This window comes from Neolamprologus multifasciatus, chromosome 11 (assembly GCF_963576455.1).
Source record: "Neolamprologus multifasciatus chromosome 11, fNeoMul1.2, whole genome shotgun sequence".
Taxonomy (NCBI): Eukaryota; Metazoa; Chordata; class Actinopteri; order Cichliformes; family Cichlidae; genus Neolamprologus; species Neolamprologus multifasciatus.
The window spans coordinates 30,350,984-30,373,746 of NC_140449.1; the positions used below are offsets into that span (position 1 = coordinate 30,350,984).

The 22,763-nt window shown below is 40.2% G+C and overlaps 2 protein-coding genes and 1 long non-coding RNA gene across 3 annotated transcripts; all 3 read left to right on the forward strand.

Annotated features, from left to right (window-relative positions):
* The first annotated feature begins 922 nt into the window (after positions 1-922).
* On the forward strand, positions 923-6,645 carry LOC146508804 (L-selectin-like). Its single transcript, XM_085176438.1, has 4 exons — positions 923-3,856; positions 5,091-5,435; positions 5,604-5,698; positions 6,040-6,645. The coding sequence occupies exons 1-4, from the start codon at positions 3,610-3,612 to the stop codon at positions 6,133-6,135; spliced, it is 783 nt and encodes a 260-aa protein (XP_085032564.1). The 5' UTR covers positions 923-3,609; the 3' UTR covers positions 6,136-6,645.
* Positions 6,646-10,444: 3,799 nt separating this feature from the next.
* LOC146508805 (C-type lectin galactose-binding isoform-like) lies at positions 10,445-12,939 on the forward strand. The gene is made up of 3 exons (XM_085175987.1): positions 10,445-11,392; positions 11,529-11,626; positions 11,759-12,939. The coding sequence occupies exons 1-3, from the start codon at positions 11,020-11,022 to the stop codon at positions 11,852-11,854; spliced, it is 567 nt and encodes a 188-aa protein (XP_085032113.1). The 5' UTR covers positions 10,445-11,019; the 3' UTR covers positions 11,855-12,939.
* An 8,071-nt stretch (positions 12,940-21,010) lies between these two features.
* LOC146508806 (uncharacterized) lies at positions 21,011-22,730 on the forward strand. Its single transcript, XR_014876959.1, has 2 exons — positions 21,011-22,181; positions 22,368-22,730. It is a non-coding gene; the product is annotated as an uncharacterized LOC146508806 (long non-coding RNA).
* Positions 22,731-22,763: the final 33 nt, after the last annotated feature.

The following is a 22,763-nucleotide window of genomic DNA, read 5'->3' on the forward strand; positions in this document are numbered from 1 at the left end:
CTGCAGCGCTGCCGCGGATGCTACAGCAGGAGGATGAACCTACGCCGTCTCCGCGGATTAACCCACTCTCCACGCCTTTCTCCGACCGTTGTTTGCCGGCTTTTTTCCTTGCGGCAATGTGGTCGGATGGTGAGGAGTTGGCATCAACCTCTCTGTCATTACCGATCTCCTCTGAAATCTCCGCCCCACTTCCAGGAGGAAGCAGAATCGGCGCCATTGTCGTTCCTTGCCACAGCCGCATCCCAGCCTCTCTCTGGAACAGTCTGCCACTGTGAGTAATCTTGACTGTACTTCTCCCACTCCTTCAAGACGAAATCTGGAGAGGTACTGTGTTTTTCCTGCTCCACCTGAGCCTGTATTTGCCCTCTCTGACTCTGCTAGCCCTGTGTCAGTTTACCCTGAGTCTGCCAAACCAGAGAAAATTAACCTCAGCCATAAGGATACAAACACTATTTTACTTTCCGAATTCCCCACTCAGGAGACTGTTCAATGTACGTCAGAACGTTTTATTTCTCAGACTATTGACTCTCATTCTAAGACATGTAGTGACAATATTGTCGAGGCTGAGAAATCATTAACTCAACCACAAGCTGCAACTCCACCACAACCGTCGTTGCAGCCAGCCACTCCGGCTCTTTCTCAATCAGCTGCCCAGCCAGAGGCCCCAGTTCAGCTGCCCAGCCAGAGGCCCCAGTTCAGCTGCCCAGCCAGAGGCCCCAGTTCAGCTGCCCAGCCAGAGGCCCCAGTTCAGCTGCCCAGCCAGAGGCCCCAGTTCAGCTGCCCAGCCAGAGGCCCCAGTTCAGCTGCCCAGCCAGAGGCCCCAGTTCAGCTGCCCAGCCAGAGGCCCCAGTTCAGCTGCCCAGCCAGAGGCCCCAGTTCAGCTGCCCAGCCAGAGGCCCCAGTTCAGCTGCCCAGCCAGAGGCCCCAGTTCAGCTGCCCAGCCAGAGGCCCCAGTTCAGCTGCCCAGCCAGAGGCCCCAGTTCAGACTCCTGCTCCTCAGTCATTCACTCAATCACCAACTCCACCTTCACCACAACTGCCACTACAAACTGCAGCTCAGGCATCAGCTCTCCCACCAGTTCATACTTCAGTACAGCATCCTGTAGCTCAGCTCCCGGTGTCACCTGTAGCGATTCAGTCCCCTAGTCAGCTACACACTCACTACAAATATGCAAAAGCATTTGCTCACAAAACACGCAATGACCTTAAATGAATGTCGTGTTTTTAATTCCGCTCTGGACTCGTGAATCTCAACCCAGCAGCAGCGGTAACGTTTGCACGTCCTCTGCTGTTAATGCGGCAGGTAAATAATCAATTAACAGCGCATATTATGTTAGCGCGATCTGCCTTATTACAAAACCTGCCATTACTATGCATTTAGGTGACCATGATGAGAGAGACAGACAGAGTCTGGCTCAGATGCTGGCAGTTCTCGCTGCAGTCTACCGGTAGCGTCTCCTTTCAGGCCAGGATAGACGAATGTCACCGAGCAGTGACTCAGTTTGTGGTCAAAGGCTTGCACCCATTTGCCACAGCAGATGTCCCGATTTTCGGTAAGTGAATGTGTTTAATTGTAGGCAGGGACATTACTGGATATTCTTGTGTAATTGTTACAGAATAATTTATGTTATACTTTATTATTGCTATAGAAGAATATTTATTTTGCATTTACAATTTTTTATTATTTTTTTTCCCCGGGGACCCTGTGACACCCCATTGAAGAGCCGTAGGCTGTGGATCTCTTAAGATCTCACTGCTGGGTTTGTAAGGCCATGTTATTCCTAAATTTCTATCTTGTTCAAAGAGAAGATATAAAACAAAGTTCTAAGCTAGTCGACCTTAGTGTTCTCCTTTAAAAAAAAAAAAAGAAGAATTGATTAAAGAATCGAATCGTTAAACAGAATCAAAAATGGAATCGGAATCATGAAAATCTTATCAATACCCATCCCTAGTCCTGCCTCAATGATTACTGGCTGGTGGCACTTACGCCCATCATCACAAAGTGCTTTGAGAGGCTGGTATTGAGGCACATAATAACTCAGCTTCCACAGAATCTGGACCCGTTACAGTTTGCTTACTGCTCAAACTGCTCCACAAATGATGCCATCTTGTCTGCTCTTCACCTTTCTCTCTCCCATCTCGACAAAAAGGACACTTAGAATGCGGTTTATTGACTTCAGCTCAGCATTCAACACAGTCATTCCCCAGAAGCTGGTAAAGAAGTTGGACCTACTATGAATAAACACTACTCTCTGCAATTGGATCTTTGACTTCCTAACTGACAGGCCCCAGGTCTTTCTTCTTAGGAAATACCACCTCCAAAGTCCTCAGAGTGAGTACAGGATCGTGGCAGGGCTGTGTGCTTGGTCCACTGCTGTTTACCCTGCTAACATGTGACTGTACTGCAGAGTACACCTCAGCAGTCGGGACTCAGCACTCAGGAGCCGTGGAAGGCACCTTGGCAGCAGAAAATGATGGAACTCTGCAAATAAGAAATAATTTTGTCTTTAATGTTTGTAAATATAATTACAAGGCTAAAGGATTACAACATGATCATTTTAAAAAAGAATTACTATAAAGTGTTTTCCTTGTAATGCTGTGACTAACTCCAGTAAACAAGGACTAATGCTGTTTTGCATTCTGAGTGGGAAGCATTTGCATGACCGGCATATGGAAATCACAGTTCATGTTTAAAAAAAGTAGAAAGGAGCAAGTGATATCACTCTGGCACATCCATCCTAGACAAACACTGAGGGCTCTCCAGCTCTCCCATATTTGCCACAAATTGACAAGTACGGCAAGGATCATGCATCTAATTCTGCTCCTGTCAGGTCAGTGTTGCTAACTGTCAAAACAGTGATCCTTTTTAACTCTTTAGCTGGGCATACCTCTGCATTTTAAAAGACAAAAACAAAATAATAAATAAAACTTTAATAATACTGTTTGCTTAAAGAAAGCCTAAAGGTTAGGGTTTATATTTAAATGATGCTTTCTCTGTGCGGTTAATGAATGGTGAAATAATATAGGCTTTTATAACTCAACAAGTGCAAAAAAGATGTTTGGTCACCCTATCTAAAAAAGCCAGAGTTTCAAAGCTCATAAGTTGTCCTATTTTGTCCCTTTGTTTTAATATTTTAAAAATATTATTTTGAACCTTGTACTTCGTTTTGCAAATTAATTATTTATATTTCAGCTGTTTTTTCTTATTCGTAATAGTTGTTTCAATGACCTTAAATTGTTTGTTAGGCAACCCTGCTGTGCTAAACTGTTTTATACAAATGAACTCACTTTATTTTTGTCCTAGATTTCATTTTGACTGGTACATGTGCTGCTAAAATTTCAACAAATCTAACAGTGAACACCTTTAATTACATTTTAAATAAAATATTAACACATAATTTTTTGGTTATCTAAGACTTACTTACAGTTTGCAGATCTTACAATGGCGATTGACTGTTTAATTTGTGGATTATATTTATTCCACAGGCTTGTCTTCAATTTTCACATGGTCTCCAGCCACGGTTTGTCTTCTTTCAAACACCAAAGACCTGGTCTGAAGCACAGAGCATCTGCAGGGAGCAATGTTTTGACCTGGCCACCACTCATGACATGAGAGAGATGGAAACTCTCCTTGAAGTTGTCAAAGATAAATATGATGATGCTGTGTGGATTGGCCTTTCAAAAGGCACGACCCGCAGGTGGCACTGTTCTCTGGCAGATGATGATTTCTACAAAGAGGGAGAAAGAAGTTATTTGTTGTGGCACTCAATAACTGATGACAACTGTGCAGTTTCCAGCAACGGGAACCTGAATATATATTCCTGTATGAGCAAAAAATATTCAGTTTGCTTTGATGGTGAGTCTTTCTTTTACATACTGTATGACACAAGCATACTAATACTCATTAGACACATTGGATGTGTTATGTCGTGAGGCATTCATTCAGAAAGTTTATTCTGTTCATTAGTGATGTGTGGATCGATACTAAAATATCGATTCCTTCGATACCAGTCATTTATGTTCTAGAATCGATCCAAGTTGCATGGTTTATTAAAATAATCAAATTACAGCATTTACATTTATGTTAGACTACTTTTAATTAACTGCTTGTTAACACTGTTACAGTGTCTATCAAATAGACACTGTAACATTTCGAACTTGACGAACATAGTCAACTTTGAACTGTTCACCACTCTTCTAACAATTCAGTTTAAATGAATTTAATTCATTTAGCACCAGAACACACCAACAGTCATCTTGAGGTGCTTTATATTGTATGGTAAAGATCCTACTAATCTACAGAGAAAACCAGATGACGCCCTGTAAGCAAGAACTTTATGAGTTGAAGGAAAAACTCTCTTTAAACAAGAGGAAACCTCCAGCAGAACCAGGTTCATGGAGGGGCAACTGCTGCAACCACATGGAGGTGAAAGAAAGGACATAAGACAAAAGTCAATGTTTAATAATAAAATGTAAAGTGGTGTTTACAGTGACTGTATCAAGCTCATGTCAAACAAATTAGTTTTATAGTAAATGTAATGCTACTAAAATTCTCAAATCTTGATTGTCCTTCTTTGTTTTGTACTGTAATCTTTCTGAAATTTTTTAAAATTGTCTCTTTATTTTGAGAATAAAACATGCAGATCAGTAGTTTGCCAATACATAAATGTCTTACTTGGATTCTCAGGAATACTACAGCAGCAGTCCTCAACCTTTTTTGCACCACGGACCGGTTTATGTCCGACAATATTTTCACAGACCGGCCTTTAGGGTGTCGCGGATAAATACAACAAAATAAAACAAAAAAAAGGTTCATTCATAACACAGGGGAAAAGACCCAGAGAAACCGAGTTAACGATACAAAAAATAACGAAGAAAAGCCTAAAAACCATCAATTTCACACCCGAGCCACAACTCTCGCGGCCTGATGCCAAATGACTCACGGACAAGCCCGGGGTTTGGGGACTGCTGTACTACAGGACAACTGCACACTCTTGGCTGAAACCTGAGGACAATTGCTACATAGCAAATGTTTTAACTGTTTTGTGGAAATCAAAAGTCAATGAAGCTAATTTTACTTTACTTTGCAGCGACAAAACAAGGTGCAGATCAGTACATCCTTAATACACAAGGCATGGTTTGGACTGCTGCTCGGGATTACTGCAGAACACACTACACAGACCTGACCAGTCTAAGGAATGATGCTGAGTACCAGATAGTCCAGCAAGTAGCCAATGGCAATGAAGTGTATGTTGGCCTCTTCAGAGACCCCTGGGAGTGGTCAGACCAGACTGACTCCTCATTTAGATACTGGAACCCAGACGAGACTGTCTGGACAGATGGCACTCAAAACTGTGTTGCTATGTTGAAGGTAAACTCTGGTAAATGGGGAGACAGGGCATGCACAGAAACACATCAATTCGTTTGTAACTGCAGTGAGTAAAACTCTTTACTAACACATTTAGTTTTACTGTTTTTTTGTTTTTGTTTTTTTCAAATGGCAAAAACTATTATCTTTTTTCTCCATGACAGAAATGTGTAAAATGAAGGAGAGTGTTGCAAATACGATTCAGACTAACTCTGTTTACATGTGTTTATATTAGGCAACAAACTGAGTTTCATTAAACTGAGGATCAGCACACAGGACTCAATGCTGGATCTAAGTAATCCTTCAGTGCAAGCAGACATCTTGGAGCAGGTAAGTGATACAGATCTTTGTTAATGCAGAGCAGTTAAATTTCAGTATATATATATATATATATATATATATATATATATATATATAGATATATATATATATATATATATAGATATATAGATAGATATATAGATAGATAGATAGATAGATATATATATCTAGAGAGAGAGAGCGATCTAGAGAGAGAGAGAGATCGATATCTATAGAGAGATAGCTATAGAGAGATATCGATATCTATAGAGATATATTTAGATTGTGACATGAAATAAGTATTTAATCACATTAGGACCTTCATGGTTTTGCAATGGTAAATGGAAACATGAGTATTTTCTGTCTAATAGATAAGCCAGAAGCTACGGAGTTATAACATGACTGCTGGTTTCCATCTAAAGTGGAGAAAACAATCTGATGGAAGAGTTTTTACCAAGGAGCCTTGAAGAAGTGGCTGAAGAGAAAAGAATCAGCGGAACAAGTTAATATGGATGATAAATGTACTTTAACAGAGTAGCATAGAGCAATGTGAACATAGTATAGACAGTGTGTGTGTGTGTGTGTGTGTGTGTGTGTGTGTCAGCCTTAACCTTTGTATATATTTCCCCAGCCCAAGTGTACTCGTGTAGTGTTCGTGCGCAGTTAACATAACCACAGTTTTCACTTAGCCACTACTGCACCCCACCTGTATATAGCCGCTAAACTCCACATCAGTGTGTATTCACGTTTTGCCACTTGCTGTAATAAATTCTTGTCACGTTCATACGGTGTCTGTGTTGAATCTGTCCAATCTGCCCTGTATGGCCCACGCCGTGACAGTTACATGCTTAAATATAAAGTTGAAAAAATGTAAGTGCAACCAGGCTATGGATCAGGTAATTGCGATTAATCGCAATTAATTACAAAAAACTGTGAGATGAATAGGTTAATTTTTTTTAATCTATTCACAGCACTAATCTCTCGTGTGTGTGTGTGTGTGTGTGTGTGTGTTCGTTCCACAATATGACTTTTTATAAAGTAAAACAAGACAAGAAAATACCAGATGCAAGCCACACAATTTACCCCTGAGTAAGTCTCCAGGGTCTCAAACTCGCGGTCCGGGAGCCACTTGTGGTCCACGTCACCCCTACTTGTGGCCTGTGTATTGACGTGAAGAAATATAATGCAATTTGGCCCATGAGGTGACTTTTTTTGTTACGGAAGATTTGTTTGTTGTTGAGTGCAATGTGAAAATAAGTTCTCTAAAAAAGCAAAAAATGATTTAATATGAAGCCACTGTGAGCACAGAGTACAAACATGTTGAGGGATTGGCTGTCTTAGTTCAGTGAGAGAGTTATTTGTAAAGAAAACAATTTTCAGTGGCCCTCAAAAACTAATTTATACACTTATGTCTGCATTTTTATTTTGTTACGTACGAACATAATTATTGCAGAAGTGCTGCCATGTGTCTGGCCAGAGAGAGAGGACCAGTTTGTTTATTTGGTAGTTCAATGAAAGGCTTCAGTTAGTTAAGAGTAAGAAAAATACAGTTTGGAGTTTTGTCTTGTTATACAATATTTGAAATTTAAAAAACAAAGAAAGAAAACACTACATTTTTGGAAATATTTGTGGGTGCTTTCTTGTTTGCTTGTTTTGTACTACTTGACCACTAAAGTGGCCCTCCAATGAGATGCCAGTGCCAGCAGTGGCCCACAGCTCATTTAAGTTTGAGACCCTGGCTAAGTTGAACATTCCAAACCACACAAGGTTGTTGGAAAATGTCTGTAATCTGATCTCTAAAAGTTGATTCTGTTCATCTGGACATAGCGTTTTTAGTGTGAAAAACACTTCTCACATCACTTAGTAATGACAACAACATTATCATCCTTCCGGCAGATAAGGGTAGGTGCACAGTATTGCTAAACCAGAAAGACTATCATGAGAAATTTGTCACTGCACAGTGACCAAAATACTTTGAGCCCCTGAAACAAAATCCAGGAAGTGGTTACAGGAAGAGGGTGATAGACTGTCTGAAGGGTTCTGCACTTTGAAGTTCTTTAATCCTGCATTTTTCTTCATGGTGCCAGCAGGAGGTGGCACCGCTGTCTGTAAAAACAAACAAATGAGGGGACGCCTTCCAATCATTTCATTTTAAAAATGATCATTTTGAATTCAATTTAAAAAGCCAAACAGTTGATATAGTATTTTTTTGTTTTTAATGGTTACCATGTGCGAATCACAATTTCCTACAGAGAAATTAAAATTATTTACAGAATTAAGATCTTTCTTTCGCGATCTATACAATCGTATTCATAACATTTTTAACTGAGAAAACAATAAAATAAACACACGATCAACAAACCCGTAACCTGATATGTTTTGCTTCAGTACATTTCTAGAAAGTAATTTGCACAGAATTTCCATCCATGACAAAGACTCCACCCTGGCAGCAGAAAATGATGGAACTCTACAAATAAGAAATAATTTAATTTAATGTTTGTAAATATAATTATACAAGCTAAAGGATTACAACACGATCATTTTGGAACAGATTTACTGTAAAGTGTTTTTCCTTATAATGCCATGACTAACTCCAGTAAACAGTGCTGTTTTGCATTCTGGGTGGGAAACATTTGCATGACCACGTATGGGAATCGCAGTTCATTGTTTAAAAACTTAGAAAAAGAGCACAAGTGATTTTGCTCTGGCAGATCCAGCCTGGATAGACACCGAGGGCTTTCCAGCTCTCCAATATTTTCCACAAAATTACAGCTATGGCAAAGATCATGCATCTTATTCTGCTCCTGTCAGGTCAGTGTTGCTAACTGTCAAAAAGTTGATCTTTTTTCACCCTTCAGCTGGACGTGCACATTTTAAGCTGTAAAATAGTAGAAAGATATCTATAATCACATTCTCTAATTGAGAAATTGTTTTTCAATATATATTTTAATTACTAACATAATGGAAACAGTATTTCATCTTTCCCAGGAATGTGATTGTCAAGCACTTTCAAAGCTCATAATTGTCCTATTGTTCTTATATGTTTAAAATATTACTTTGAACCTTATATTTTGTTTTGTAATTAATTATATTTCAGCTGGGTTTTTTTTTTTGTTAAATTTGTTATAATTGTTTCAATGACATTAAATTGTTTGTCAAGCAGCCCTGCTGTGTAATTGTTCTGTAAAAATATATATGTAAATATATTTCTTTTTGTCACAAAACGGCCGGAGGCCGAGCACCAAAAATCAAACCCACCGTGCAGGAAACCCAAGGCGGAGGCAGAGTAAAGGGTTTAACAAGGGTTTATTAACTAACACCAAAATGACGTTCACGTTAGTACTTGATTTAAGGCTTGATATAGGGGGCGTAGGACAAGCAAGGGGACAGGTCCAAGAAAGCAACGGCAGCTGCTGGTGATTAGGTACGTACTGGAAGAGAGGAGAGCAGTGTTAGAGCGGTAGCCAATGAGGAGTTCTGGAGAGAGTGGAAGCTGTGAAAATCTTCATCTTACTGTGCAGGTGGGAGATGGAAGCATTGAGGGAGAGGTGGTGCGGTCCAGGTGGGTTAGGTGGTGTGTGGCAGCTGTCCTGAGTGGTGAAGGTCCCAAGGTGGTGTAAGGGCAGGAGGGCAGGCAGGTGAGGCAAGGAGATGATTCCGAGAGCTGGCGGGTTAACCAGATTTCCAAGATGAGTGGTTCAGTATGATGGAGTTTTCCTGGAGTAACTAGAACACGAGATTACAAGGTTAATAGAGCACTTGAGATTCATGAACATGAAGCGTGAGGCCTGGTTACCAACATAGAGTAGCTGACAAACTGGCGAGGAAGCAGTGTCAGCAAGCAGCTTAAATCTCCAACCTGATTGCCTCAATCAGCTTCAGGTGAGGGGGGCTGTAGGCCCTGCCCATGGGTGGATACCAGACCATGACATTTTTGTCCTAGATTTCATTTTCACTCATACAAGTGCTGGTAAAATGTTGACAAATCTTATAGTGAACATTTTTAGTTACAAGTAAATAATAAAATGTGGACATATCATTATTTGTGATTCTCTAAGATCTACTTACAGAAAGCAGTGGCTCTTACAATGCCCCATCAAGTATTTAATTTGTGGGTGATTTTTATTCCACAGGCCTGTCTTTTCAATTTTCACATGGCCTCCAGCCCCAGTTTGTCTTCTTTCAAACACCAAAGACCTGGTCTGAAGCACAGAGCATCTGCAGGGAGCAATGTGTCGACCTGGCCACTATTAATGACATGAGAGAGATGAAAATTGTCCTCGAAGCTGTCGGAGATAAATATGATGATGCTGTGTGGATTGGCCTTTCAAAAGGCACGACCCTCAGGTGGCACTGGTCTCTGGCAGACGATGATTTCTACAAAGAGGGAGAAAGAAATTATTTGTTATGGAGTTCAATAAATGTACTTTACAACTGCCCAATTTTCAAAGACGGGAAGCTGAATATGGTTTCCTGTGATTACAAACGGTATTCAGTTTGCTTTGATGGTGAGTCATTCTTGTTCATACTGGTATGATACAAATCTATAAACACTCATTAGACACATTGGATGTATGCATGTGTTTCGTGGTTCATTCATTCAGAAAGTTGATGCTATTCATCTGGGTGTAGTTTTTAGGGTGGGTGAAACATTTCATCACTCATCCATATATATATATATATATATATATATATATATATATATATCAGATATGTTAATTATTATTATTATTTATGTATTTTTGTGTTTCTTTTGATTTAATTTTCATATTTTTTTCTGTCCTAAATATTAAGCAATTAGGTCAGCACTTGCTGTTTTTAAAGCACTTTATCCAATTTCCCATTTTCCAGTTTCATTGTACTATTATACTATGTATGATTGTGCAACGACTATAAAGAGTTATCTTATCTAATAATAAACTTTGCTTGGCCTATATAGCACTACATAACACCTACAGTCAACTTAAGGCATTCATATTGTATGATAAAGACCCAACAATAGCACAGAGTTGTATGCCCAACATACAGATGAATCACTATGCGAAAGCATTTGGCAAAAGTTGGAAGGAAAAACTCCCTTTAAACAAGAAGAAACTTCTAGACAACTTTTTTTTTATTGTCAATGCTTAATTATCCTTTTTAGTCAGCTCCCTGTAGATAGGCTTAAAATTTAATCTAAAAATAATTATTTTTATCAATATAAGCTGTAGTTCAGTACCTTGCCAGTACATAAAAACTGTCTTGCTTTGATTCTCGGGAATACTACAGGACAACTGCACACTCTTGACTGAAACCTGAGGACCATTGCTACATAGCAAACGTTTTAACTGTTTTGTGGAAATCAAAAGTCAATGAAGCTAATTTTACTTTACTTTGCAGCGACAAAACAAGGTGCAGATCAATACATCCTTAACACACAAGGCATGGTTTGGATTGCTGCTCGGGATTACTGCAGAGCACACTACACAGACCTGACCAGTCTAAGGAATGATGCTGAATACCAGATAGTCCAGCAAGTAGCCAATGGCAATGACGTGTATGTTGGGCTCTTCAGAGACCCCTGGGAGTGGTCAGACCAGACTGACTCCTCATTTAGATACTGGAACCCAGACAAGGCTGTCTGGACTGATGGCACTCAAACCTGTGTTGCTATGTTGAAGGTGAACTCTGGTAAATGGGGAGACAGGGCATGCACAAAAAGACATCCATTCGTCTGTGAGTGCAGTGAGTAAAACTCTTTACTAGAAAATTTATATAACATTTATATTTCAAATAGAAAAAAAAATATCTATGTCTTTCTCCATGACAGAAATGTGTAAAATGAAGGATCCAGACTAACCCTGTTTACATGTGTTTATAGTAGGGAGCAAGCTGAGTTTCATTAAACTGAGGATCAGCCCACAGGACTCAATGCTGGATCTAAGTAATCCTTCGGTGCAAGCAGACATCCTGGAGCAAGTAAGTCAAACAGATCTTCCGATCTTTGTTAATGAAGAGCAGTTCATTATTAGTATATCATACACTGCATGATGACCTTCATGGCTTTGCTATAGTAAATGTAAATATGAGTGGGTTTTTTTTTTTCAATAGCTGAGCCAGAAGCTAAGGACTAATAACACGACTGCTGTTTTTCATCTAAAGTGGAGAAAAAAATCTGATGGCACAGTCTTTACCAAGGAGCCTTGAAGAAGTGGATGAAAAGACAAGAATCAGGGGAATAGATTAATATGGAGCATAGAGCAATGTGAACATTGTAATTAGACAGTTTTTAATAATAATTTCCCCTTTCTTTATGCATTAATTTAATAAATAGCAGTAGGTTGTGAACCTTGTTCTTTGCTGTTTAATTTTCTAAGATCCAAAGTCCTTCATGGCATGCATTTTTAATTTCTCTTTGTTATTTGGGACCCGATGAATGTAAAAACAAAGAATTATCTTTTTACCTGATGTAGTTCACAAGAAAAATGATATCCACATGAGGACATTTGTTTTAGATTTCGATACAACACTATAAAGTCACAATTGAGTAATGATGTGCAAAACGTTATTTGGCGTTAGCATTTTTCCTAAGTACAAAAACAAAATGAGAAACAACATTTGGGCCCCTTTGAACAATATGGCTCATTTGAAGTGCTTCTAACAGTTACAGGAACACGTATGTCTGTAACAAAGTAAAAAAAAAAGTAAAAGATTTCTGAACATCGCATGGAAAACAAAAAATTTCACTCCAAAACTGCTACTTCAAACGTGGGAACATGTTTACTCAGGCCCTCCCAGGAATGGGGGGGCAGCACACTCCCTGCTGGTGGCTGATACCCTCAAGCGTCGGTGGTTCTCGGTGTTCAGGTCTGGGTACCCGCTCACTCCCGATGGCTTCTTGGCGGTGTCATGGTCCTGAGTCTGTTGACTCAGTGTTTTGTTTTATTTAATATTATCTTATGTTTTTGTTTATTCTGGTTGTGTATGCTATTCTAAGATTTCTAGTCGCTAGATTTTGGTTCCCATGTTCTCTCTGTTTCTAGTTCTGTCATGTCTCTGTGTTAAGCCCGTGACTCTGAGTCTTTGCGTGTGTGTTGTGTTTCCTATTTTACTCTCATGTCAGTGTTTCTGGTTTTGCTTCCCCTGGCTCATCAGCCCTGATTACTCCCAGCTGTGCTCCCAGTGTGTATTTAAGGCCTGTGTTTCTCTGTGTCAGTGTCGCGTTGTCCCTCATACCACCCTGTTTGTTCCGTTCGCCTGCCTGGTTGCTAGTTTATTTGCTTTCCAGTTCAGTTAGTTCTGTCACGGGGCCGAGTGGCCTGTACTGAACAGGACTCAGGTGCAGAAACCCAGAGCTGAGACAGCAGATGATGTGACAATTTATTAGGCGTAGTGCAAAAAACGTAGCAAAGACAAAAAAACAATAAGACGTGGAGTTTGACGTGGCGTGGCCTGGGAAACGTGGCTAGGGCGAGGGAACGGGATGCAGAGTGGAGCTGAGCAGGGAACAGTCACAATGAAGAGAGAAGACAGTGGAGTTAGGGAGGTAGTGGAGGCAGCTCTGAAGTGGCAAGTTGTAAGGGTAGAAATTCTTACTTGCAGTAGGGGACATGGAGAGTTGAGAGGGGGGTAAGAGAATCCAGGGAGGGCTGAGTGGCGTGGAAAGGCTGACCTGAGATCCGGAGCTTCAGATGGAGTGTGATGGCAGGCAGGTGAGGCACAGAGAGATTTTCAAAATGATTGCTTGGTATCCTGAGTCTGGAGGTGGAGCGTGAGCCAAGGTGAAAACAGCAACTGCAGCACAAGAGAGTCTGGTTAACAAGATAAATCACAGGAAGAATTTGAAGTATAAGGCCTGTTACCAACATGTGTTGATGACGAACTGGCAGTGAATGAACATCAATGTGTGGCTTAAATCCCTCTGGCTTGATTGCCTCCAATAGGCTCCAGGTGTGCAGGAGTTGGCCCTGCCCAGGGGCGGATCCCAGGTAGATTCATGAGCCTTATGGAAATTCCAGCCACCCACTGCAGACCATGACAAGTTCTTTGTTCAGTCTGTAATCCCACAATAAAGACGAGTGTTTTATACTACGTTTACGCTGCAGGCAAAAGCGCATCAAATCTGATTTTTCTGACCGTATGCGACCCATATCTGATGATGGTATGACAGTTTGCACAGCACAAATCCGATTTTTTTCAAATTCGACCTAGGTCACTTTCGTATGTGGTACTGAATCCGATACTTATCTGATGTTTTAGAAAGCGACTGCTGTTTGAACGGTCATGTCGCAATAAATCCGTCTTTGATGTCACTGACACAAGACAGATGCCAGTTATCAGTGCCGGAGAAGACATCGTGAACGCCTCCTGGCCATCCAGTGTAGATATTAGTTAAACTGTTGGGAAGACAATGTTAGAGAAACGTGAACATTTTATTTGTACTGTATAATCTGCAGATTCTGACAGAAATCTGCAACTTTCTGTCTCTAAAACAGCAATAAGGATAATTATTAGGCTATATGAAAATAACAAAATAACTTTAACTTAAAGCAAAATTGGGAAACGTAAAGTCCGAAACAAGTCTTTATATTAAGGGACATCAGTCAAACAATACTGTTTCGTCTGGGTCTGAACAGAGCGCGTTGTGTGTGACGTCTTCTTTTGCGCATGCGGGCCGCTTTGAGGGCCGTGAACTGTTCACACTAGAGCGCGTTTACTGTCACATTTTATTTTTAGTGTGAACAACCAGACAAGAAAAATCTGATTTGATCACAAAATTGCAAATGAGCATTAAGAACACAGTTGTGTGAAAGAAGCAAAAACTTTATTGCATACTCTCTTGCTGTGGATGAAAGTATAGACATGATAGACATTGCACAGCTGGCCATCTTTATCCGTGGAGAGGAAATATTGAACATTAAATTGATGCACGGGTTAGGGTATTTTAAAACGTATGTCAAAGTGTTACCGACATGAAACTGCCCTGGGACAAACTTGTTGAACTTACAACAGGGTGTTGTGCAGTGAAAAAAGCAGACTAGTCCGCAGGATGCGAGTAAAGATGCAGGAGGAGAACTGTACCAGTGAGTTAACAGCATATCACTGCATCATACACCAGGAAAGGCTGTGTGGTAAAGTCCTAAAAATGGAGCATGTAATCAGTAGCGGTTTTTGATACACGCGACACGGACAGTTGCCCGGGGCGGCATCGTGGTGGGGGGCGGCATCGGCAAAAAAAAAAAAAAATTCATGCTGCCCCTTGCAGCACAAGGAGGAGAGGGCGGGGATTCTCTGGCTGGCTGGAGCAGCATCTAATAACCAACTCGCCAAATAAAACAAAATAAAAACCAAACCAACAAACACAAAAACACCAGACATTATGATACAGACTTATAATTTGCACCGATGTTTTTTCGAAATTCTATACGCGAAAAGTGAGCGCGAGAGCCCTCGGTGCGCCTGCTCGCTGCTGAAGTCAAAGTAAACTTTATTGTCATCTCCGCTACATACAGTCCAGTATAGAGAGACGAGACGACGAGGCTCCAGTTACAGCAGTGCAAGTAAACAAACAATAAATATAAGAAGTGTAAGAAAATAAATATACAAGGGATCAAAGGGATCAATAACAATTTATAATTTACAGTTTGATGATTTAAAGTCTCACACACAACCCGTCGAAAGGGGAGGGGCCCAAATAGAGCACTTTTCAATCATAATGTCGTAACTCCAAGCCCATTATTTTTCTACCTAAATCAACCAAAAATACAATTTCATTATCACATGTTGCTAGCAACATAACTCCCTCTGTCCATACAACAAAGATAACAAGACTAAGTCCCTCTGTCCACATATGCGTACCACATGTTTAGCAACTTTAGTAACGTTTGTAAAATTTGACTTCCATAACACACATTAAACACTTTTGTACATATCTGAACAAGAATCAGCCAAGAAATGTGATTGCATTTTTTACCTGGTTGAAGTGTGGCTCAGTAGTTGACATCTGAACTTCTGGGTGTGTTGTTGGCCATCTTGAATCTAACGTGTAATGAGAAATACTCTTCTGTCGCCACCAGGTGGCAGTATGATGTCCTCATAAGTGGATATCAGGTCCTTATAGAATAAAATTTAGTATTGTGGTCTAGACAACCCAAAATGTGACGTCCGCATATGTGGACATCAGGTCCTAGAAGGTTAAAAAAGCATTTTCTAATAACTATAAACATCCCAAATATTGACAGGTCACAGCAAAGTCACGCTACAGACATTTGCCAACCACCTTGCATGACTTGGAATTAAAGCTTTTTGACTTTTGTCTTATTCAGCAGTATATTCTGTGGCTTACATTTGGTGTTTTGTGTTTTTGTTTTGGTGCTGGGTTTTTTGTCAGAAACTGTGTGTTAGAAAAAGTGCATTATGATGATGAAAGTTATACAACAGCTCTCTCTCATTATCTCTTTTTTCTGTACATGTGTGTGCATTCATGAGTGTTACACAATTTTTAAGAGTGTCAGAGATATAGGTGCACTTATTCTTTGTTGTGGTACTTTAGTGTTCCAATGAAAAGAGCCCAAATTAGCTCATTTTAAAGTACATTTTTTGCCATCCTGTGATCTCATGTGACATATTCTCTTAATATCTAAGAGCTATTTCCAGGGGGAGAATGTTTATGTTAGATCCTGTTTCAAATCAGGTTGTGATCGTAAAGTCACTTACATAGCACTGATTTTAGAGTAATGTACAACAATTGTAATCTCATTTAAATTTCCAAACTGCCTTTTGCCAGTAAGGGTTATGGTAAAATGTCATTGTGTGTCATTACACACTGTCCATGAGAGGACCCCTTATCAGGTTTATCTGTATAGTGCCAAATTACAGAGTCACCTGGAAGTGAGTCTGTTAATCACTGGATTGAAATTTTTTTTTGAATAAATCAAATGACTCAGTTAATATCTTTGGTTTTATTTATAATTACACCTTAATTTTTCAGTCCCCTACATCTTTTCAGTCCTCCTACATCTATAACAAAGTTTGTACAGGCTGTATGGAGGACTGTACCTTAACTGTTAAGTTCACCTTTTCAACATATAATGTCTCTCATCACTATCTCTCTCTCTCTCTCTCTCTCTCTCTCTCTCTATATATATATATATATATATATATATATATATATATATATATATATATATATGACCCTTGCTACTCTTCAGAGAAAATTAAAGGAGGAGGGAAACTTACCGCCTTAAATACTCTTTGTCATTATTGGATTCACCTGTGTATGTAGGTCAGGGGTCACTGAGCTTACGAAGCCAATTTGAGTTCCAATAATTAGTTCTAAAATTTTTGGAATCAATAGGATTTTGAAATTATAATCCATGCGTTTATTACAACGCGACAGGATTATTGCAACTCTCTCTGTTTTGGTGTCTCCCAGTTCTCCCTGTCCCGTCACCAGCTGGTGAAAAATGCAACTGCACAGTTTTTAAGATCATATTTCCTGCTGTTTTCGCCTCACTACACTGGCTACCTATTTCATTTTTAAATTCTTTTGTTTGTTTTTTAAGTATTTAAATGCTCTTACCCCACTCTACCTCTCTGAGCTCTTACATTTGCACTCACCCTCCCAGTCGCTCAGGTCAGCTGATCAACTGCTCCTGGATGTGCCGAGAACACAACAGAAGCTCAGCAGGGACAGAGCTTTTGCTGTGGAGGCACCTAAGATGTGGAATTAACTGTCACTGAGTATTAGACAGGTTTCTTTACTGTCCATTTTCAAGTCAATTCTTGTTTTCTTTGGTCACAGTATGAGAGCTGGTTTTAATTCTTCTTTTAAATTTGAATAATTTTGTTCTTAATGTGTAATTTATTTAGTCATTTATTTCTTTATGTTATTATTATTTATTAAGCTATTATGTATGTATTCATTTATTTATATATTTATTTATTTTATTTTATTTTTGTTAGTATTTTATTCTCTCCTAAATTTTAAGCAATTTGGTCATCACTAGCTGTTTTTAAACCACTTTATAATTAATTATAATTAACTGGCCCATGTGTGGATTACCTCTGGCAAACCTGATCTGAGCCACCAAAGGGCCGTCATTCTTTGCGCTGTGTGGGCCATGTGTAAGCTGTGTGCTGCCCAGAACAATTTCAGCTCTGGCCCCAGATGTCAACCTGTTTACCTTAATCAAGCCATGTAATAACAACATGTGCCGAACATAATAGTGGAAAAGTAACACGACTAAACTCTATTCAGACAGTGAATGGACTGATTTTTATATAGCCCATTTTTCTACTCTCCCAGATTACACAAAGTGCTCTGTATAAAATGGCAAATTCACCCAATCGCACACTTTCTCTAAACTGAGTGCTTCCTTAACTTCATTCATACAAATTCACACTCATGAAATGCAAACTGGAGGAGCCAGGGATCAAACTACTAATCTTCCGATCAGCAGGTGACCTGCGCTACCTCCTGAGCTACAGCAAATGCAGGCTTGTACACTTTATCCAAAACCTTGTGAGGGTTTACTCATCTTTGCATAAAGTATGCACTCACAAACCTGCATTTGAAATGTTGGCTAGCATAGCAGTATAGCATTGCAACATGGCATTTGGGTCTTCTAACTAAAATAGTAAAATAGGAACATAAACAGTGCCATCATTGCCAGACCTGGCCCACATCTGGTTGACATACAATCTGCCACAATGGCGGTCAGTCAGAAGTGCCAGCTTGATGCCGGATCCAGGCCAGACTTGTTTTCTATGAACCTGGCCCACATAAGCCAAACCACAATCGGGCCAGATGTGGCATCCCATCACATAAACAGTGTCATCTACTCCAGGCCTGGCCCATATATGGATGACATATCACTTACCATGCCAGAAGTCAGCCAGCGGTGCCGGCTTGACACCAGATCCAGCCCAGACCTGTCTGCTATGTGGGTAATTATTCTTTTTTAGTCTGTGCCCTAAACTCTGTAGATAGATTTTAAAATCAATTTAAAAATAATTTTATTTTTAACAATAAGCTGTAGTCGAATAGCTCGTCAATACATAAAAATTGTCTTGCGTTGATTCTGGGGAATACTACAGGACATACTCCACACTCTTGGCTGAAACCCGAACCCACTGCTACATAGCAAATGTTTTAACCTTTAATATTGTGGGAATGAAAAGGCAGTGAAGCTAATTTTACTTTACTTTGCAGCAACAAAACAAGGTGCAGATCAGTACATCCTTAAAACACAAAGCATGTTTTGGGCTGTTGCTCGGGATTACTGCTGTGGAATAAAATGAGGCGTAGGCGGCCAGGATGGGACAGAACATTTTTTTCATATAATTTACATTCTCTGGAAAAGTTATTTACATAATTGCAACAAACACACACCCAAACTGCCTGAATTTTTTTGGAATTAGAAACGCAGAGTAAAAGCGAAAGGACAAAGCAAACCATCCTTCCAGAGTTGTTTAATGGTTTCATTGCTTGAAGAGAAAACATAGCAAATTCTGTAGTTCACAGACACCAATTTAAAAGACACCAACATGTTAAGTAGGTTTTTAACCTTGTACACTCTCTTTGTTATTGCTCTGATCGTGGCTGTGTGTTGTTATTCCAGTTCTACTGAAGGGCTGATTGTTAAATGAATAAATGTAAAAATATATGAAGTTTGTCTTGTTTCTTTAGCCTTCAGTCATCAATCAACCAAAGTTTGTAATTGGTGCCACTCACATACTCAACTCTGCTGCTCAACCCAGCAAACCTTGTTTACAGAAACCTGGAAAAGCAGGATGATTATGTTAGTTTAAATGAGTCACAATCTCAGATTCACAATAACTGTCACAATCCCCAAAGCACAGGCTGAGGAGGGGGCATTGCAGCATCTTTCACTCCAACATATTAATCAATCATAGACCCAGACAGTTTTAATTAATTTAAAAGCCTGATTCTTAGCCTTTTTCACCATAATCAGCAAACTGAGAAAACAGTTTTGTTATTTATCACCTCTTACTTGGAGACTCTCTCCGATTTCAGTTTTTACATTCTGTTTTTTTTATCCGATTTAGTGCTCAGCTCAGATAAAATAAATTGGGGGTGATTTTAACATCCATATAGATACTGAAAGTAAAATTACAGACCAGTTGGGAATGCATTTCATTACAGTAGTGTCACGGGGATGGAATGGACTCAGACACAGACCAGCGCATTCAGAATAAAAAGTCAATAGTTTATTTATACAGAAACACCAGATGAAGACATATACAGTGCGAGGGATCAGGGGCTCCAGGGATGCAGGGAAGGAAGGCGTTAGAGTGAATTGTTAAATGTTGTCATTTTGTCATTTTATGCTTGCCAACTCTGATGAAAGGAATTCCACTGCCCCCCTCCCCAGATCTTGAGGTTCTGGGGGGGGGGGGGGGGTGTAGTCCTTTATTACAGACACATCCTTGTGCTTTTTGATTTAAGCTTCCTGCGTTTACGACCCTTTGGTCAGCAGGACGACACACACACACACACACACACACACACCATCCTTTTTACCCATTCATGAGGTCTTAATGTTGTGCTGATAAGAAATTCTCATGCCTCACCTGTTGAAAATGGTGGTGTTGGAGGAATAGGCTGGAATTCAGGAAATTCAAAGATGGGTCAGTGGATTGACAGGGCACTGTGTGCTTTGAGGTGGGAGCCAAAAAGGGTGTAGTTTGTTTGTGTGAGCACCCGTGTGTACACCTGTGAGCATGAGCGCGCTTGTATTTAAAAGGTTCCTTCATGTAATGATCTGCTAGAGGGCGTGGGGGGCCATAGCCCCGTCCTCCAGGGCACGAAGCAGGTATGGAGGAGATCCAGGCTCCAGACATGCAGAGGCTCTCAGAACACAAGAGACCAAGGAAGATCAATGGAGGGGCAACCAAGTCACTATCCTGGAAAGAGCTGAGGAGAGCCCCAGATGAGGGGTCATTCAGCAGCCAGCCCAGAGGGGTTGCTGTGACGTGCCCGTGAGCTCCGCCGGCAGCCAGCTGTGCCAGAGTGACCGAGCCCCAGGAGCTCCACCTCTTCAGTGCAAATCTCCTTACTTATCCAGTCCAAGAACAGCTAGTTGTCCTTGCTGTAGATTCTGCTGAGGTGGATCTGTGAGCTGATGTGTCATTCACTCATGGCATACAGTTTGCCGTCATCCATGTACGGGAGGGGACTGACAGTCACTTCACTGCTGAATCAGTATCCATATCTGTTCTTAGTGATGAGCTGGCTTGGGCAAAGAGACCTAGCAGAACAGTAGCAAGGACAGTGGATCACCAGCAGGCTCTGCCAGCTGCGCCAGAGCGGACTGAGCCCCGGGACCAGAGGCTCAAGGGCCCCCCACCCTTCAGGAGGGGCCTGACCAAGCCATGAGCGCCAGGCCCCGCCAAGCAGCCACTGCAAGTGCGCCAGCCACCAGCAGGGAGTCTGGTGGCTGGCTCAACGTGGAGACAAACAGAAATGAACACTGTCTTCTTGTCTTTTTCACTTGTTAAATATCAGTGTGGGATTTATTTTCAAGATAGACATCCAACATTTCAGTATAGAGTCATTTGGATTACTGAGCGTATTGCTGCTGCCACTGGGAATAAGAAGCTCAGTCACACAGGGAAGGTACAGATACTGAAACTAGAAACTACTACAACAAAATAACCTGAAAAGAACTAAAACCACGAATAACAATAATCAAGAAATATAAATAAAACACAAAACACACCCAGGACCATGACAGCTTAATGTCTAAAGCATATAAACTTAGCACAAAAAGTAAGGAAAATCATTTTGTTTGCTTATTTCTTTGTTGTTCATCTTGGCCATAAATCTTATACTGTTGGAAAACTTATTTTCCCTCTGTATGGTACCATATTTGGAAGTACAATGCATGCAGGTATGTGTCCAGAGGGGTATTTGTGGATTGGTACTACCATTATATCTGGCAATATTAAGGGTCGGGTTAAAGCCTTGACATTGACTTTTCCTTTAAATGGAGAATAATTTGCATTACTTAGTCCAGATTTCCACAGGCTTTGCATACTGAGGAAGAATCATTTGCGCATACAGGTAAATGTGTCAACCACAACCACCTCTTTCTGATAAACCATGTGTGGTTACCACATGCAAAACCCTTGTCAGTATCACATTTAGGTCCAAAGACTGAATCAGTTCTAGCATAGTAACAACCGCAGTGCAAACTGCAGAAATTTAGGACACATTTGCTCGTAAATGTAATTTTGGGACAGATCATGAAGCCGTTAACATTAGGTAAGATTCTTCCATTATCTTCTTTCATGTCATGTCATGTTTACATTACTTTTTGATAGATAGATAGTTGACTGGCAACCCTTTCCAGGGTGTACCCCTAGGAAAGCTTGGATATTATTTAAGGCAGAACGTAAAGGTTCTGCTTTAAAGGATCTTGATTATTTAAAATATGAGGAAATAAATGTTCTTACATTATTCTTATGAATGTCTTTACAGTCTTGGAAACACACCTAATTCTACTTGCAGGTCAGTGAACTCCCAGTATTTCTGAAAGCCCTGTGACATATCATTTTCTCCTCGGGTAGTATCTCCCACAGCAAATCCCTGTCACCTTCTCAAATGATAAAATTTACTATTAGTTGTTGTCTTAATTTCAGAATTAAGTAGCATTAAGTGTTATGCTGGCATAAAATTATGACCTTTCTTCCACAGGGATGTGTTTTCTACCTTTGTATCCCTACCAGATCCATAACTTCTTATTCTATAATCCAAAAACATGGTATGAGGCACAAAGCTACTGCAGAGAGAACTGCATTGACATGCTCACCTTTGACAACATGAAAAAGATAGAATCAATTCTTAATTTTGCTGAGAACAAATACAATGAAGCTGTGTGGTTTGGGCTTTGGAAAGGCCAGACTCAGAGATGGCACTGGTCTATGCCAAGTAACGATTTCTACAATTATTTGCCTTGGGGCTCCAACACAAATTACAACTGTGGTACATATGAAAATGGGAGTTTGTCTTCAGACCATTGTCATTACGCCAAAAAGTTTATATGCTTTGACGGTAAGAGAGTACCACAGCTACAATATACCAATATACAAA

Coding starts and splice junctions, on each gene's coding strand:
- LOC146508804 (XM_085176438.1), top strand. CDS start 3,610: ATGAGAGAGATGGAAACTCTCCTTGAAGTTGTCAAAGATAAATATGAT. Junction 3,857..5,090: donor ATATTCAGTTTGCTTTGATG/GTGAGTCTTTCT, acceptor TTTACTTTGCAG/CGACAAAACAAGGTGCAGAT. Junction 5,436..5,603: donor TCAATTCGTTTGTAACTGCA/GTGAGTAAAACT, acceptor TGTTTATATTAG/GCAACAAACTGAGTTTCATT.
- LOC146508805 (XM_085175987.1), top strand. CDS start 11,020: ATGAAGCTAATTTTACTTTACTTTGCAGCGACAAAACAAGGTGCAGAT. Junction 11,393..11,528: donor TCCATTCGTCTGTGAGTGCA/GTGAGTAAAACT, acceptor ATGTGTTTATAG/TAGGGAGCAAGCTGAGTTTC. Junction 11,627..11,758: donor AAGCAGACATCCTGGAGCAA/GTAAGTCAAACA, acceptor TTTTTTCAATAG/CTGAGCCAGAAGCTAAGGAC.